At 43.3% G+C, this 17,166-nt stretch overlaps 1 protein-coding gene across 2 annotated transcripts in view; it reads left to right on the top strand.

Annotated features, from left to right (window-relative positions):
* The window catches only part of LOC150062447 (regulatory solute carrier protein family 1 member 1-like), a 37,404-nt gene extending 20,997 nt beyond the window's left edge, over positions 1 to 16,407 (top strand). The window contains exons 7-9 of one of the 2 annotated variants that reach the window (XM_090335759.1): positions 45 to 148; positions 1,101 to 1,290; positions 8,609 to 16,407. In XM_090335759.1, coding sequence (XP_090191885.1) covers positions 45 to 148; positions 1,101 to 1,290; positions 8,609 to 10,389 — 2,075 coding nt within the window. In that variant the 3' untranslated portion in view covers positions 10,390 to 16,407. Of the gene's footprint in view, positions 1 to 44; positions 149 to 1,100; positions 1,291 to 5,208; positions 5,272 to 8,608 lie in introns of those variants that run through there. The other variant, XM_090335760.1, reaches the window with a different exon arrangement.
* Positions 16,408 to 17,166: the final 759 nt, after the last annotated feature.

The following is a 17,166-nucleotide window of genomic DNA, read 5'->3' as shown; positions in this document are numbered from 1 at the left end:
AGAGCCAATGTGAATAATCTGTTCTCTTCCTGTGTTTTATTTAGCTCAGGTTCAGATTGAAGGGGATTTTCTGGCATGCTCTTTCTCTATACTGGAAGAACAGCCCATGGACATGCTTCTGGGACTGGACATGCTTAAACGACATCAGGTGATTAAGAGCTTTATTTATTTATTTATTTTTGTGGGTCATGGGCTTGAACTTGGCCTGGGCACTGTCCTTGACCTCTTCAGCTCAAGGCTACCATCCTACCCTTGAGCCAAACCCCACTTGCTGTTTTCTAAAGGTTAATCAGAGATAAGAGTCTCAGGTCCTTTTGTGCCCAGGCTGGCTTTGAGCCTTGATCCTCAAATCTCAGCCTCCTGAGTAACTAGGATTACATTCATGAGCCACCATGCCCAGTAAAGGGTCTTGAGTTTTTTTTGTTGTTGTTTGCCAGTCCTCGGGCTGGAACTCAGGGCTTGAGCACTGTCCTTGGGCTTTCTCAATGTTAGTGCTCTACCATTTGAGCCACAGCCCCATTTCTGGCTTTTTCTATGTATGTGGTACCGAGGAATCAAACCCAGGTCTTGGTGCGTGCTAATAAGCAAGCACTCTTACCACCAGGCCAAACTCTCAGCCCATCTGTGAGATTCTTATCTCCAAATAACCAGAAAACTACAAGTGGTGTTATGGTTCAACGTGGTAGAAAACTAGCTTTTTTTTTTTTTTTTTTTTTTTTTTTTGCTAGTCCTGGGGCTTGAACTCAGGACTTGAGTACTGTCCCTGACTTTCTTTCTGCTCAAGGCCAGCACTCTACCACTTGAGCTCCAGCACCACTTTTGACTTTTCTGTGTATGTGGTACTGAGGAATGGAACCTGGGTCTTCGTGCATACTAAGCAAGCAGTCTACCACTAGGCCAAACTCCTGGGCCAGAATGTTAACTTTGAGCTGAAAAGCTCAGGGACAACACCCAGGCCTAGAGTTAAAGCCCCATGACCAACAAAAGAAAAGGATAATTTGTATTGATAGTTCTATCCTGAAGCCTACTAATTTAAGATTCTCTGGAATTGGACTTTTAAATCTCAGATCATGATTTTTTTCTGTGTTCTTCTTTCTAAGTGTTCTATTGACCTCAAGAAAAATGTCCTGGTGATCGGCACCACAGGCTCACAGACCACATTCCTTCCTGAGGGAGAGCTGCCGGAATGTGCGCGCTTGGCATATGGAGCCGGGCGAGAGGACCTGCGGCCAGAGGAGATTGCAGACAGAGAGTTAGCAGAAGCCATTCAGAAGTCAGCCGAGGAAGCAGGTATGTGGAATGGCCAACCCTTGAATAAGGTTTGTGTTACCAGTGAGGAACTTTCTAGTCTAGTAGATATGGCTTTTGTCTTTTTCCTTCGTTCTCTCATCTCGTTAATACTCGGTGTCAACTAATTAAAAAGCAGCAGTCCATTGCCGTGACCAAGATGCATGACATCCATTTTTGGGCTCTCTCAAACTTGTTTTTCCCTGCAGGAAACAGCAGCAGTAAGCAGACATTCTGAGTTCAACAGTATATTCCCTGAAATTGCTTTTCATTTTTGTGAGCCCATTCGTGCTAACGGGTACCTTGTTACTGGCTAAGCAGTGCCAGCTGTTAATAAATTTGCTAAAAGTGCTGCTGCCCCAGAGGGAGGAGCCAGCAAAAAGAGGCATGCTTAAAGAGGTGGGGTGGGCAGGGAGGAGTTGGTGGCTACTAGCTACTCAAGAGGCAGAAATCTGAGAATAGAGATTCAAAGCTGGCCTGGGCAGGAAAGTATGAGCCTCTTTATGTATTTATTTATTTAGTTATATTTTGTTTTGGGTTGGTAGTGGGACTTGAACTCTGAGCCTGAGCATTGTCCCTGAGATCTTCAGCTCAAGGCAGCCACCCTACCCCTTGAGCCACAGTACCACTTCTGGTTTACTGGTGATTAAACTTTTTAGTGTCAGGGCTGTCTTTGAACCACAATCCTCAGATCTCAGACTTCTGAATAGCTAGGGTTACAGTTGTGAGCTACCCTGCCTGGCAGTCCATGAGACTCCTCCAAAAGCTGCAAATGTAGCTGTGGCTCAAATACAACCTTGAGCAAAAAAACTTGGGTACAGTGCCCTGGCCCTGAGCTCAAACCCCAGGTCTGTCCACATCTATCCATCTATCCATCTGTCTGTCGTACGGACATACGTACATACATACATACATACATGCATGCATGCGTATAAACAATGAAAAGATGTAGTGAATTTGGTCAGATGTACATTCAGAATACTTAGCTGTCTTTGGGCAATAGAACACTGTGTCAAGTCCCAAATCTAAAGACAGAGCCAACGTTTCTGGGGAAAAAAAGCCCAGCACACTTACGTTAGAATCCTCCATCTATTATAGAAGAATGACTGAAAAGCATTTTTTTTTCTCTCTTCCTTTTTCTTTCTTTCTTTCCCCATCCTAGGGCTTGAACTCGGGTTGAGTGCTGTCTTTGGACTTAATCTCAAGGCTAGAGACCTACCACTTGAGCCACAGCACCATTTCCAGCTTTTTGTTTTTGTTTTTGTTTTTGTCAGTTATGGTGCTTGGGCTCTGGGCCTGGGTGCTGTCCCTGAGCTCTTCAGCTCAAGGCTACTGCCTTATCCTGGTGCCACAGTTAAGGGGTTAATTGGAGATAAGAGTCTCAGGTACTTTAGTGCTACTCCAGAAGCTGAGATGTGACGTGGTTCAAGCCAGCCCAGGCAGGAAAATTCATGAAACTCCTATCTTTAATTAACCCTATAAGTAAGTAAGTAAGTAAGTAAATAAATAAATAAATAAATAAATAAATGTATGTATGTATGTATGTGTTAGGAGTTGATCTGTGGCTCAAGTGATAGAACCCTCAGTTCAAGCCTCCATATAGTCACACACACACACAAAAAAAAACCTAAAAAATAGAAATGACTGGGCCGGGAGTTTGGCCTAGTGGTTAAAGTGCTTGCCTAGCATGCATGAAGACCCAGGTTCGATTCCTCGGTGCCACGTACATAGAAAAGGGCCGGAAGTGGTGCTGAGGCTCAAGTGGTAGAGCTCTAGCTTTGAGAAAGTCCAAGGACAGTGCTCAGACCCTGAGCTCAAGCCCAGGACTGGCACAAAAAAAAAAAAAAAATAGAAATGACTTTACTCATGTAACCCCTTTTGTGGCTGGTGTGTATGTCTTAAGTTTAATGAAATAATTCTGGAGCAGTAGAACCTATTTGTTCAGAAAATCAATTTTCCAGTTATCAAAATCAAAACTGAGCTAGGCACTTGTGGCTTATACCTGTAGTTCTAGCTATTTAGGAGGCTGGGATGTGAAGATCATGGCTCACAGCCAGCAATTTGAAGCTTACCCAGGCAGAAAAGTCGTCCCCTAAGAGACTCTTATCTCCAATCATAGTGGTAGAATGCTTGCCTAGCATGCATGAAGCCCTGGTTCAGTTCCTTCATACCACATATAGAGAAAAGGGTAGAAGTGGTGCTATGGCTCAAGTGGTAGAGCACTAGCTTTGAGAAAGCTCAAGGACAGTGCCCAGGCCCTGAGTTTAAGCCCTAAGGGTGGCAAAAAATAAAATAAAAAATAAAACTGCAAGGAGTAGATGAAAGCATTTTTGGAGAGCTTTTTCTTTGATAGCTGTGTTACATTCAAGTATTTTTATCTTCAATTCATTGCTATATCTGGTATAATTTCTAAAAGTTGATCAAGAAGGTAAGTCACAGGGCTGGTTGTTTGGCCTAGTGGTAGAGTGCTTTCCTAGCATGCACGAAGATCCGGGTTCAATTCCTCGGTACCACATATATAGCAAAAAGCCAGAAGTGGTGCTGTGGCTCAAGTGGTAGAGCCCTATCCTTAAGAAAATCCAGGGACAGTGCTCAGGCTCTGAGCTCATGCCCAGGACTGGCAAAAAAAAAAAAGAAGAAGAAGAAGAAGGTAAGTCAGGATAGAAGTTAATCAGATTGGGATTTTTTTTTTTTTTTGTAATAAAAATGAGTCTTCTTAGGCAGCAGGTGGCTCATGCCTGAAATCCCAGCTACTCTGGAGGCTGAGATCTGAGGATCAAGGTTCAAAGCCAGCCCAGGCATAAAAGGACCCGAGACTCTTATCTCCAATTAATCTCTAGAAAATGGGAAGTGGGGCTTGACTCAAAGGTAGGACAGTAGCCTTGAGCTGAAGACTCAGCTCAGGGGCAGCACCCAGGCCTGATTCAAGGGCCATGACCAACCAGCAAACAAATAAATAGATGAATCTTGAGAGGCTAGAAATGTGGCTTAGTGGTAGATGGCTAGCCTAGCATGCATGGAGCCCTGGGTTCAACTCCTCAGCATCAAATAAACAGAAAAGGCCTAAAGTGGTGCTGTGGTTCAAGTGGTGGAGGGCTAACCTTGAGCACAGAGAGGCTTAGGGACAGAGTCCAGGTCCTAAGTACAGGCCCCAGGACCAGCAAAAAGCCTCTGGAGCCAGGTGCCTGTGGCTCATGCCTGTAATCCTAACTACTTAGGAGGCTGAGATCTGAAGATCACAGTTCAAAGCCAGCCCAGACAAGAACGTCCATGAAACTCCTAATGAAGAGTTTAGTGGCAGTGCCCATGCCCAAAGTTTAAGCCCCACAACTGACCAAAAAGAAGAAAAAAATATTGGGTCAAGTGTGATGTTGGTAGTCTCAGCACTGAGAGTCAGAAAGAAAAGGATCAAGAGTTAAAGGCCACCTTGGGCTTGATAGTAAAACAAAAATGAATGTCAGCTGAATAATTTAGGAAGTGGTTGTTACACATGTCCATTAACCTTTATAAGATTTTTTTTATTTTACAGATTGACTTTTCTTTTGTCTCCTGTTTTTGCTCATAAATTCTGTGTGTAGTGTGTTGAAGTTACAAGTTCAGTATCAAAGTAGAATTGGGTGTGGGTGTGCACACCTTTGTGGGCTGAGGCAGTAAGATGTGGAGTTCAAGACCAGTCCTGATTTGTGAAGTCTTGTTTAAGGGGGTGTGGGGAGGCTATTGGAGCTGACATATTGTTTTATATATGGTGAGAGAACTGAAACAACAGCAAATCTTTGTGTTTCCAAAGGTTAAATGCTTCCCAGCTTTGACTCTGCTGGTTCCTGATTTTAAAATACCAAGGCAGTGAAGACTATAACCCTGCATGCTGTGTGGTTTGCATTGTTAACACCAGTTTGCTTGTCTGTTTCCTAACCCAAACAGAGCGTCCGAAGCCATGATGCATGTAGTGTGTGTGTGCTGCAGCTGGAGTGGGCCCCAGACCAGGTATTTACAGACACCGTCCCATTTGTCACCTGTGATTTCAGAGTCCATCTGGAGCATTTTGGAAGTCAGCCTCTACTGTTCACCCTTCATCCTGTTCAATCTGGTTACAACTAGCCTTGTGTATATGTTTGAATGTATGTTGGTATGTATGCATACATCAGCATAAATTGCTGTTCAAAGTTTTTTGTTACTAGAACAGTGGAAAGGGGGTATCTTTTGTACCTCCGGATCTCACTGTCATGACTAGCATAACAGGAGTGTCGCTGTCATGCGCCTGCTCATTGATGACTGTGGGTTTGTGGATTCCGTGAGTCTCTTGCCTCCAAAAAGTGGAAAGTTCTTTCTTCTTATTCTTTTTTCTTTCTTCTCTTTTTTTTTTTTTTCTTTCTTTGCTAGTCTTGGGGCTTGAACTCAGGGCCTGGCCATTGTCCTTGGGCTTTCTCAAGGCTAGTGCTCTTCCACTTGAGCCATAGCACCACTTCCTACTTTTTCTGCTTATGTGATACCAGGCAGTTGAACCCAGGGCTTTACAAAGTCAGGCCTAGTATGGTAATAGACTACTACTATCCCACATGCTAGATGCTCAGGCAGAAGAATCAAGAGTTCAAGACCAGTACTGAGATGTAGCCCAGTGCTAGAGTTCAATCTCTAGCTTTGTATGAAAGTTAAAGGTAGGCCTAGATTACTTAGCAAGAACATGCCTCTAAAATAATTCAGGATACAAAGTAGATGGAACTTTTCTCATTTATCTTTGATATCAATAAATAAGGTCATTGTCAACATGAGTAAATTGGCTGACATACAGGAAGAAATTCTTTGTTATCTGAGAACTTGATAGGGGTTTGGAGACTGGTTATAATTCATTGCATCGCCTCTCTGTTCCTTTCCCTCTCCCTTCATCTCTCACTTTCCTTTCCTCCCCCCACCTTTTACTTCTGCTTTTCCCTTTTCTCCCCATCTCCACTGCTTGTAACAGGTGAAAAGTAGATACAAGGGGCCGGAAGTTTGGCCTAGTGGTAGACCCACTAGGTTCTATTCCTCCATACCACATACATAGAAAAAGCCTGAAATGGTGCTGTGGCTCAAGCGGTAGAACTCTATCTTTGAAAAAGTCCAAGGATGATGCTCAAGCCCTGAACTCAAGGCTCAGAACTGGCACCAAAAAAAAAAAAAAAGGCTCAAGCTGGGCACTGGTGGCTCATGCCTGTAATTCTAGCTATGCAGGAGGCTGAGATATGAGAATCACAGTTCAAAGCCAGTCTGGGCACAAAAGTCCATTAGACTCATCTCTAGTTAACCACCAGAAAACTGAAAGTGAGGCTGTGGCTCAAAGTAATAGAGCACTAGTGTTGAGCTGAACTGTTCAGGGACATCACCTAGGCCCAGAGTTCAAGACCAACAGAAACCCCACAAAACGTTAGGCACAGTTTGATCTTAATGCCCATTTCCTCCTTTTTTCCTTATCCTGTAGTACTCAGTCCTCTCCTACATAGAGTTAGAGTAAGGCCTGTGGACTGGCTGTCTCAGCCTCATGAGGACTGCATGGTGCTCTCGTTGTGAGTACAAAGTCTACCAGGTGGGTTAGGTGTGTAACCTAGTAATAGAGTGCTCGATTCCTCGGAACCACATACTCAGAAAAAGCCAAAAGTGGCACTGTGACTCAAGTGGCAGAACACTAACATTGAGCAAAAACTGTCCAAGGAGAATGTCCAGGCCCTGAGTTCAGGTCCCAGGACTGGCACGGACTGTGTGTGGGCTGCCCTTCTCCCCCTACACACACACACACACACACACACCCCTGCTTGTCTGTGACTGGCATGCCAGACCCACACTGCTAATGTGAATGTGTTGGTACCTTTTGTTTTTTGTTAACATCAGTTCACAGTTACAGAGACATTCTGTCAATTAGATTGATAAACTAATACTAGGTCTGAATATTGTTTAAACTGAGATAAGCGCTATTTCCTTATTTACCTCTAATTTGTAAGATAAGAGGGTTTTCAGTGGAGTTGAAGACTTTCTCACAGTGCTTGATCTGAAGCTTCTAACCATTGTCTGTCTGGAATATTTAAAATTTTGATGGGCTGGGAATGTGGCTCAGTGGTAGAGTGCTTGCCTAGCATGCATGAAATCCAGAGTTGGATTCCTTAGTACCGAATAAACAGAAAGGCCAGAAATGACTCAAGTGGTAGCCTTGAGCAGAAAGAAACTCAGGGACAGGGCCCAAGTCTTGAGTTCATTAAGCCCCAGGATTGCCTCTCCCCCGCCCCTTCCCTTTCATTTAAGTGAAAGCCAAACTCTTCCTTTGCGTGTCATAACATTTGAGTTGCCTTTGAGCCCAGTAGTGTAATGGGATGGGCCTCGTTAGCAGCCCTTTGATTTGTGTTTAAAGCACGATGCAGTAGTATGTGGTGGGAAGGTGACTGTCACTAAATCCGTTTGATGTTCAGCTTTACTTTTGTTGTCTGACTCAAGGTGATCGTATGGTTTGACCACACTTTCTGGGAAGTGTGAGTAGCAATAATACTATTTAGTGTTTATTTCTCTGTCATCTGGAAGTCTCTAAAAATTCTTTATTTATAATAGCCACTCTCCTGAAAATACCTGACATGAAACTTCTCATCCATAGGCAGTAATCACATCTGAAATCCACATTTTAAGAAACGTACTCTGCTGCAGACATTCTCAGGCCTTATAATATATTCAAGAATCACCCAAGGAAGCTGGGAATGTGGCTTAGTGCTTGCCTGATATGCCTGAAGCATAGAGAAAATAAAAGTGGCACTGTGGCTCAAGTGGTAGAGTGTTAATCTTGAGCAAAAGAAACTCAGGGACAGTGCCTAGTCCCTGAGTTAAAGCCCCAGGACTGGCAAAAAAGAAAAGAAAAGGGGGGGAAAAAAGTATCACCCAAGGAGCTTACAGGAAATGTGAAGCACTGGGTTGGCTTTAAGGAGCACCTCAGAGCTCAGATGCTTGCTGAGGCAGGAGGATCCGGCATTTCCAGGCTAGCCTAGAATTCACAACAAAAGAACACCAACATAGCCATTCCATGGATGCTTAAATTCACTGTAATAAACAAGTTTGCTAAGAACATGTCTACTTACTCTGCTTCTATGATGTTATATTCTTTATAGTAGCTCTTGTCTAACAAGTATGAGGTCCTAAATTCAGTCCAGCACAAAGAAATATTTGTATATATTTCAAACTCGACATCAGTAAGAGAAACCCAAGATTTACGAACCAGAGTTGGACTCTCCTGTTTAAGATTTTTATCCTCTAGTAATGTAGTAGCCTTTACTATCTGCTTATTAATCTCTTCTTCCCATTTTGTTAACAGAGAAAAGTGGTAAAGAATCTACCTCACTGGGAATGTCATCGTTACCAACTTCAGATGGTTTTAACCATCCAGCCCCTTCTTTGGGACGGAGTCCTGAGACTGATAGTCCTCCAAGTCTTGCTCACTCTGTCTCTGCTTCAGTCTGCCCTATCAAGCCCAGTGACCCAGATAGCATTGAACCTACAGCTGTGAAGACCGTGAAGGCTTCAGCTGAGTACCAAGTGAACTCTAAAGAGAAAGACCCTCTTTCTCCACAGGATCTTCCTGAACTCGCTTCCTCAGCAGACCAGACTCCAGTTATGCCTTTGCATAATTCATCTGAAGGAGCAGTCATTACAGATACTCTGCAGAAATCTGAAAAAAACACCCAGGGCCGCGAGTTTTATCTCCACACAAGACAGGAAGCTAGTGTGTCTGTCACAGCTACTACCGTGCATGAACCACTGACATTTGTAGATGAAAAGAATTGGCCCCCAGAAAATCAGAACCAGAATCAAGTGAATTGCCTTCAGCAGTACCCTGAGCCAGGGAGCAAACAGCGAGAGGTGGCACAGCAGAGAACTCCATGGGATGGAGGACATCTCTGTAACATGGGGGATCTCGAGCTTCGTGAGGAAAGTCATCACGACCAACCAAAACTTGATGATGACAGGCAAGCTGCAGTGAAAGGCGCTGGGCATCAGGAGAATGCCCTCCCGGGTCCAGGATGCTTTCGCTGCTCTGATGCAGATATTCCCATGGAAGTAGACATGGTCGAACAGTCCCTAGTTACTGTGCTTGAATCAGCAGGCCATGTAAGCATCAGGGTCAGAAACACTGACATAGCGGATCTGGCCTCAGATAGTCTCTCAATGGAAGTGGAACCCTCAAAACAAGACCCCTCCTTGGGAAGTTTGAATGATTCCATCTCCACTCAGGACTTGCAGCCCATTGGAAGTAATACTGAAATGTCTGGAACAAATAGAGAACATGGCAGTTACTCCCCCTCTTCAAGTTGTCAGCCCTCCATAGAGTTAGAAGAATCTTGTTCATCTGTAACAGCAGCCTTGAAAGAACTTCATGAACTTTTGGTCATCAGTAGTAAGCCAGCCTCAGAAAGTGCATCTGAGGAAATGACCAGCCAGTCAGAAACAATAGATGAGCACCAAGCAAGTATTGAGAACCTATCAGAAAAGTGGACCCAGTGTGAGCCTCTGGCCCACCACGACCAGTGTCTTCAAGCTTCCTGTCATCAGACCAGCTCTGTATCAGTGAAGACAGGAAACTTGGGCTTAGAAGATGGAGAAAATACTTGCTTTGGGGGTCCAGGTGGTGATCAGTCAGCTGGCAAAGAAGGGGTCTGCAGGTCTAGGGGGTCAGTAAGTGAGAGGAGTTCTGATACTGTAACTTCAGCTAAGTCCTCTAACCAGTTACACCGCACCTTAGGTGTTGTCCCTGGTGAGGGGGGCGAGAGGGGTACATTCAGCCAGACTTCTGAGCAAACTAAGTCTTTGCCATCCGGTTTCATACTGGTTAAAGACTTGGGTCAGTGTAGACATAATCCAGCAACAGCCAGGCCTGAAACTACAAGGCCATTTCTTGAATTGGAACCACCTGCCAGCCAGTCATCCTCAAGTCCCTCCACCCTCACACCGTTCATCTTTCCTGCTGCTGATATTGACCGGATTCTCCGTGCAGGCTTTACTTTGCAGGAAGCACTTGGGGCTTTGCATCGAGTTGGTGGGAATGTAGACCTTGCACTTCTTGTTTTGCTAGCAAAGAACATTGTAGTTCCTACATAACTATGGGAAATGGGTTAGACCGTACTTCATTCCCTTACACACACAAAGCTCTATATACACATATATACACAGTATATATAGAAACCTGCAAGCAAAATGTTGAGCCAGACTTTTTTTTTTTTAAGATTTTTTTTTTTTCCCGGCCAAAGTAATTTATGATCTCTTGTCTGATGATTTTTGTCTATTCTACTTGTTATGATTTGGGCCTTTTAAAATGTATTGGCAGTTATGTGCACACAAAAGCTTTTTATTCTCATTAAGATGATGTATTCGGAATAAAATGAATGGTTTTGTGTATAGTATACCATTTTAGAATGAGAGTGAATGCTTTGAAAGCATGAGAAATTATGAAAACTCCCACAACCTATGCAGCTAGAAATAGATCTGCTTTACACTGGCTGGGTATCTGTGCTGTTGACAGGGTACAGCTCATTGGTTCAGTTAAACTGTCAGTTTAGAAACTTAAACAACCATTTGATGTTTGGAATTAATACCCAATATCTGTGTTTTATGATTTACCAGTTAAAACAGGAAATGGAAGATAATTCAATAACTCCTAGAGTCCTATGTTTTTCTTTTGTGTGCTCAGGGTTTGACATTTTAATAGGGTGAGTGGGAGGGCTCAAAATGCCTTCTATGTGGCAGTCACCAGCTAGTGTGTGGATGGATGGTAAAAAAAAAAAAAATCTTGCATTGGGTAAGGTATGTTGAGGAACTAACAGTGAAAAGTGTTGCTTCCCAGATTTAAAAGGGAAGGGGGGAAAGCCCAACCATTATTTGCATGTAAATGATGTCAAGGAATGGGTGAAAAATAATGGTCTAGATAAACACTGGGATCTGCTAGAGATTGGGTTTGCTAGCCTCTCACCAATAACACCTCAGTACAATATGGCTGATGACAGATGGAAATTCAGCTAATGGGTTGATGGCCCACAGCTCATGTCCTTTTTTAACTCAACCTTTACTAAGAAATTCATCAAAGGCTTGGTGTGTGGATCAAGTGGCATAGTCCCTTGCCTTACATGCTCCAAGGCCCCAAGAGCAAACCACCCAGGACCATCCTTCCAACCCCCAAAGAAGTTCTTCCTTCTGAAGAATTTTTATTGGAGCTATGACAGAAGGGATAGTGAGCTGTGATATCCATCGCTTTTCATCTTGGTGCTTGGAACGCTCAGGCTGTTCGGCAAGGAGTCCTTCATGGCAGTGGGAATAGAGTCATGTAGTTTTCTGACTCAAGTGGCCTTTGTAGAATTCTCCATCCCTTTCTTTCCTCAGGAGTTTTCTTTTAAGCAAGATGCATATTTGTGTTTCCCATATCAGGTTAGGGTGGGGCATATTAATTATAAAGGTATGTATTGTGGCCTTTTTAAATGTAAGAATTAGCCCTTGGAAGTCATTGTCCTGAGGGCCCCACTGTGCAATAATCCTGCTGGATAGGTTTTAGGAAATTCTCTCCTGGAAAATAAACTTCTCTTAGGGACCTAACAGGATTCTGGAATCTTGATTTTCTTGAGAAGGGTAATTCTTGGTTCCAGGTTATCATTTGCACCGTATTTGAAATAGAAGCTTTGAAAAAGTGATCTCAGACCTTGGTGATAAATGATATTGTCTCAAGTCTCATTTTTTTAAAAGTTGGGTCTTCCTGTCAAAATCCAAGTTGTCAAGCATGATTAAATGGAAGCTTGTGTCTCAGGAGTTGTTTGAAGCTTTACTTGGGGACATTTGTCTATCCCAATTTCTTTATGCCATATACGTGTGCACACACATGTGCATGCTGAGACAACATGACAGGTCGCTTAGATTCATCAAGATCTTTCCTCAAATTACAAAATGAGCTGATGGGAGTTCTAGTTTACTGCTTTCCAGCGGGCTCTCAGAACAGATTGGTCAGGCTGTCTTTAGGAAAAAATTTTAAGACAGCTTTGTGTTACTGTCTGTCCTACACCAAAGATGAAAAAATGCACTAGAAAACTAGAATTTCTGTCAGCCAGCTTTTAGAACTGATTACAGTTGAGTAGTTGATGCTTTTGATTGAAGTGAAATCTCTGGCAGCAGTGCAGTGGGAATTTGTATTTGCTTTAGGGGCGATGATTTGGGGTGTATTTTAAGCTTTCTACTACTCGAGTGAGATAGATGGGGTGGGGGTCTCACCCAGGGTTCTTCCCCAGAGGCTTTCTGTGTGAGCAGACCAAACTCTGCCACTGCTCAGCAGATACCACTAGATTTTTTACCATGTGCAAGTTTGGGGCAGTTCCAGGTAGAATAATACCAGTCTGGAAAAGATCTCATTATAATAGCTTTTCATGTATGTATATGTATTTTTTAGGAGAAAATTGAATAGGCCTAGAGTTACACAGGTGTTCTTGTTCAGAATACTTTGAGCTTACTTATACTTCCTTGCCAAATATCTTGTCCTTTTTGATCACTTTAACATATAATTGCTTTTGATTTCTTAAATGTTTCTAATTTATATAAAAATAAAGTAGTTGATGATTGTTAACATTCTGAATGACAAATTGGGCTGTTCTACAATACACAGCTCATTAAGGAAGATTACGTTAGGCAGGTAAACAGCTTTTATCCTGTTTTAACACTTTGTGAGTCCAGAAGTGAAGATATTTCCATCATCTAAGATCAGATTGTGAACCTGCCTGGTTCATAACCAGGCAGTACATAACCAGGCTGGTGCGTTGTCCTGGGTAGCTCTTGACACAGCCAACCATAGGCAGTTGGGAGGACAGCTTAGCTTCAAGGTTGTCTATTCACCAAAGAGGATTTTCCTGTAAAATGTGTACTATGTCTAACTTGTGTCCTTTATAGAGGAGGTGCAGACAACCATCCCTAGGCTGTTTATTTTTGCTTTTTGACTCTGTTAATTCATTTCCAGTTATATCTGTTGAGCCCTCAAGATGTCCAGCCAGAAGTGTCCAGCTAGAGGCTGGGCTTCATCTAATAACATGATCAGTTACTTAACAAGGGAAGTAGAGGAGATGGTAAATGTGTGTGTGTTGTGTGTGTGTACACATACGTATGTGCATATACTGGCTTCCACCTTGTAGCCATGTTCTCCAGAACTTCTTGCCTTCCTGTGCATGAACAAGAGACACAACCCTGTGACTCCCCAGGCACCCCTCCAGCACCAGGTACCCAGGAGTGAAATTTGAGATTGTCACTGAGCGGTGAACCTGGCCTGATGATTCTTACCATACCTTTCTATCTAGTGAAAGCCATTAAATGTATTTGGTTGACTCTTCAGTTGCCATCTGTATAAGCTGTTACGTGTGTAAGCTGTTACATGTGGGCTTAAAAGCAAGAGGTTTGTTCTATATGGTCACAAAATACCACCTGTAAGCCATAAACTGCCTTGCAAACAACTGGCCAGCGGGGTCTGGGGAGGCTTCTCCTGTTTCCTGGAAAAGGGAGCAAGTGGTCTAATTGTCATGTTTCAAATTTACCACTGCTCATAGATCCTTAGAGAAGCTAAGGAGCTGGGAGTAAGGCTCAGAGTGAGTTCATGTTAGCACGTCAGCCCTTGGGTTTGATCCAGAGCACCAAAATAGTAAATATATGGTAAGAGAAACTAATGATTTTTGCAATCTGTAGTACGGATAAAAAGTCATATGAATTTCTTTATGTAGGCAGTGACTGACCAGAAAATGGTATGCACTTCTGCGAAGATCAAAGTGGCCTCTTTAATCTATGTTAGGAATTTCAGTTTCATTCTTTCCTAAGAATAAATGCCAGTTCCTCTTCGCTCAGGAACTGAGCTTGGTGAGCTCAGAGCCTGTCCCTGAGAACTGCAAGAGAGTGAATCTTCCATAGTACTGGAGCCTAGTAGCTGCTACTAGGAACCTTCTATGTACTTGATTTTCTTTTGTGCCTTAATTTATTTGACTAGCAGAGACACATCAAGTTGTGGGGAATGGAAGTGAGGTATGGGGGAGGGGGTTGAAGGCCCCACTGGGAGATGGAGGCCTGGGGAGGTGCTCCTTGTGTTATTACTCAACAAGCATTAGATGGCCCCAGATAGAAAGGACTACTACTTGGGCTTTGGATCCAGCATACTAAAAATGGTTTCCAGATGTTGATGGCGCCTTTCTTGTAGTTGGGGACAAGGGCTATTTGATTGTCTCATTGAACACTGAGTGTCTAGGCTGCCAGTGACAACAGACTTAGGGTTCTGGGGCAACAGGAACAGACCAGAACTTTACCTGTGAGCTTGATTTTGTTTTGTTTTGAAGTAGTCTCAACTACTGTAGCACAGGCAGACATTACTCCAAAAACTTCAAGATTTGAAGGCTATTTGTTTTGGCAGGAAGGAGAGGTGCGATATTGAGACGCGGTCTTGCTATGTAGCCTAGGCTGACTTAGAACTTGAAGTCCTCCTGTCTGCCTCCTGAATGCTGCGCAGGGGGGAAGGGGGACGAGAAGGGCTTTAAGAGGCTGAGTTCAGTCTGGGCGCATGGCTGAAGGGTGATAGTAGGACACAGGGTTTACTCTCTGCACCAAAATAAAACACATTAGAAGAAACGTTTGAGAGAAGAACTTGGAGAGAGCATTCAGAAATCAAATTTATAATGCTGGTGGCAGGAAGGAGATGGACAGAAGTTCAGATAAATGAAAGCTACGCCCCAGCACCAGCTTCCCCTTCCTCGGGGACCGCCTTCCCCTCATCCTCTGCCCATGGGATTGCCTGGACTGACAGGATGGCAGAGAACAGAGAATCTAGAGCAGGGGTAGTGGTAAGAGGCATAATTGATTCATGGAATTTGAGGCCCTGAGTCCTTCACGTGATACTCCATCACAGAGATACTCTTTAACTCACTCATGCCACTATAGGTTATAATCCTGAACCACTAGGGTAGAGTTTCTAGATCTTCACTAGTGATTTCAGAAGTTTGCAGTTTAAAAAGCTGCCTCTGAAGTTCTTATCACTGATTTGCCATGTGTACCCTGCTGGTTTGGATTGTGTGGAAGAGAGACTGCTAAATCAAGGGTACTGGTCTTAGGAAATCTGCCCAGGAAATAGCTTAAGGGCATAGGAGTTAGAAAATGTTCCTTCCTTGAAAAGAGTTAAACCAACTAGAGATGATCAGGCGGTGGCATGGAATACAGTATTAGAACACTTTACAGGTTCTTGTTTGCTAGTTTGGGGGAGGGGTCATGCTTGGATGAAGTTTTTGTTTACAAGTTTGTTTTTGCCTGCAACCCCAATAAATGCATCTGTGGCATAAAAGATAGACTGCCAGACCTAGTCAGATGGATTTGTTTCCAGATTCTTAGCAAGATTCCTTTGCTTTCCTTTAGGGCCCACGGATCTCTGTTTACGAGACCTCGCCATCTGACCACATGGATTGCGGTCTCCATTCCCCTGGTCATGCTTTTGAAGTAGTTTTAGTGTGGAGCCCAGAGTCACTCAACATAATTTGCTTGTACCTGCAGTGACAACTGATTTATGCATTTTTATTCAAAATCTCATCGTGTGGCAAATCAACCTAATTAATGTCTTTGCACTTGGAAAAGATTTGTTTACTGGTGTTCTAGCCATACTTAGCAACTTATAGTAAATAGCCACCCACTCTTCTTTCCTTTACCCTTGCAGTTGATACATTGCAGGATTTTCTGGCTTTTCATTTCAGCTTTGAAACTACTGCGTCTTATGAGAGGAGCTAAGCTTGTTGGCAGAATTGACTTGACCAGTGGCTTAGTTATTCCCCAACCCTTTGGAAATTTTGAGAGTTGGGAAAACGCTGAGAATTTAAGGGAATCAAACTCAGGAATCCCAGAGTTGGTTGCACGGTGCCATTGGTTTAGCAGCTGAACACAGAATCTGTCTACAGCTAAGCAATCTAGATGCCTTTGAGTTTAAATTTTTTTTTGTCACATACTGAAATGTAAGTCAGTCCTAAATAATCAAAACACTTTCTTTTTTCTTTTTTTTTAATTGGAACTTTCTGAAGAAAAAGTGGTGTGTAAAACAATTTGATATTTAAGACAATAAAGTTTTTATCATAAGACTTTGGTTGGATCAGTTTCTTTTAAATTGAGGTGGTTACCTCATTTGTCTCATGCCCCTTTTAAATGCTTACACCCAGGCATTGTGACCTGTAGCCAGCTTCATGCTTGGACCAGAAGCAGTGAGTGTCCCAAAACCATGAAACTGAGCTGTGGGTTTTGTAGCTAGGTTAAGCATTGACAGATGGAGCTGGGAAGGGAGTGTGGTGGTTGAGGCTGGAGCCAGACTGCCTGGGTATGAATTCTTGTTTTGCCACTTAGCTTAGATGACTGGGTAACAGGTTGATCGTAGGGATTTGAACAAGTTCTCATCAGATGTAAGGCCATTGTCTCCCCAGGGATTTGAGACTGCTTGGAGGACTTCCAGAAGTGCAGGGAGGTTTCTGCCACAAGCAGTATGTGGCCATTTGGGGCCCTGGACACCAAGATCTGCCTTTTTTAGTGGGTCACTTCCAAGACTGTCCTGACATTGGCACCAGTGGGCACACCCGGAAACAAGAGTGAAGGTGGTCTTGTTTATATCTCAGGCATAGAATGTGATGTGTGATGTGTGTGTCACCTCTGCCCACATTTCACTGTCAGAACTCAGTCACATGACCACACTAAGCCACAAGGGGGGCTGTGCTGTGTAAGGTACTTGGTTTTTCAGAGAGGGTTTTGCTATGTAGCTCAGGCTGGCCTCTTGTTTCCTATTCTGATGTCTGCTGGGATTACAAGTGTGTACTACCAGGTCAGAAGTTGATTGGTTTTCATTTTCAGCCT

Source organism: Megascapheus bottae, chromosome 6 (assembly GCF_031878675.1).
Source record: "Megascapheus bottae isolate mThoBot1 chromosome 6, mThoBot2.hap1, whole genome shotgun sequence".
Taxonomy (NCBI): Eukaryota; Metazoa; Chordata; class Mammalia; order Rodentia; family Geomyidae; genus Megascapheus; species Megascapheus bottae.
Note: the sequence above shows the minus strand (reverse complement) of the source record. Positions and strands in the feature narration are given on the sequence as shown.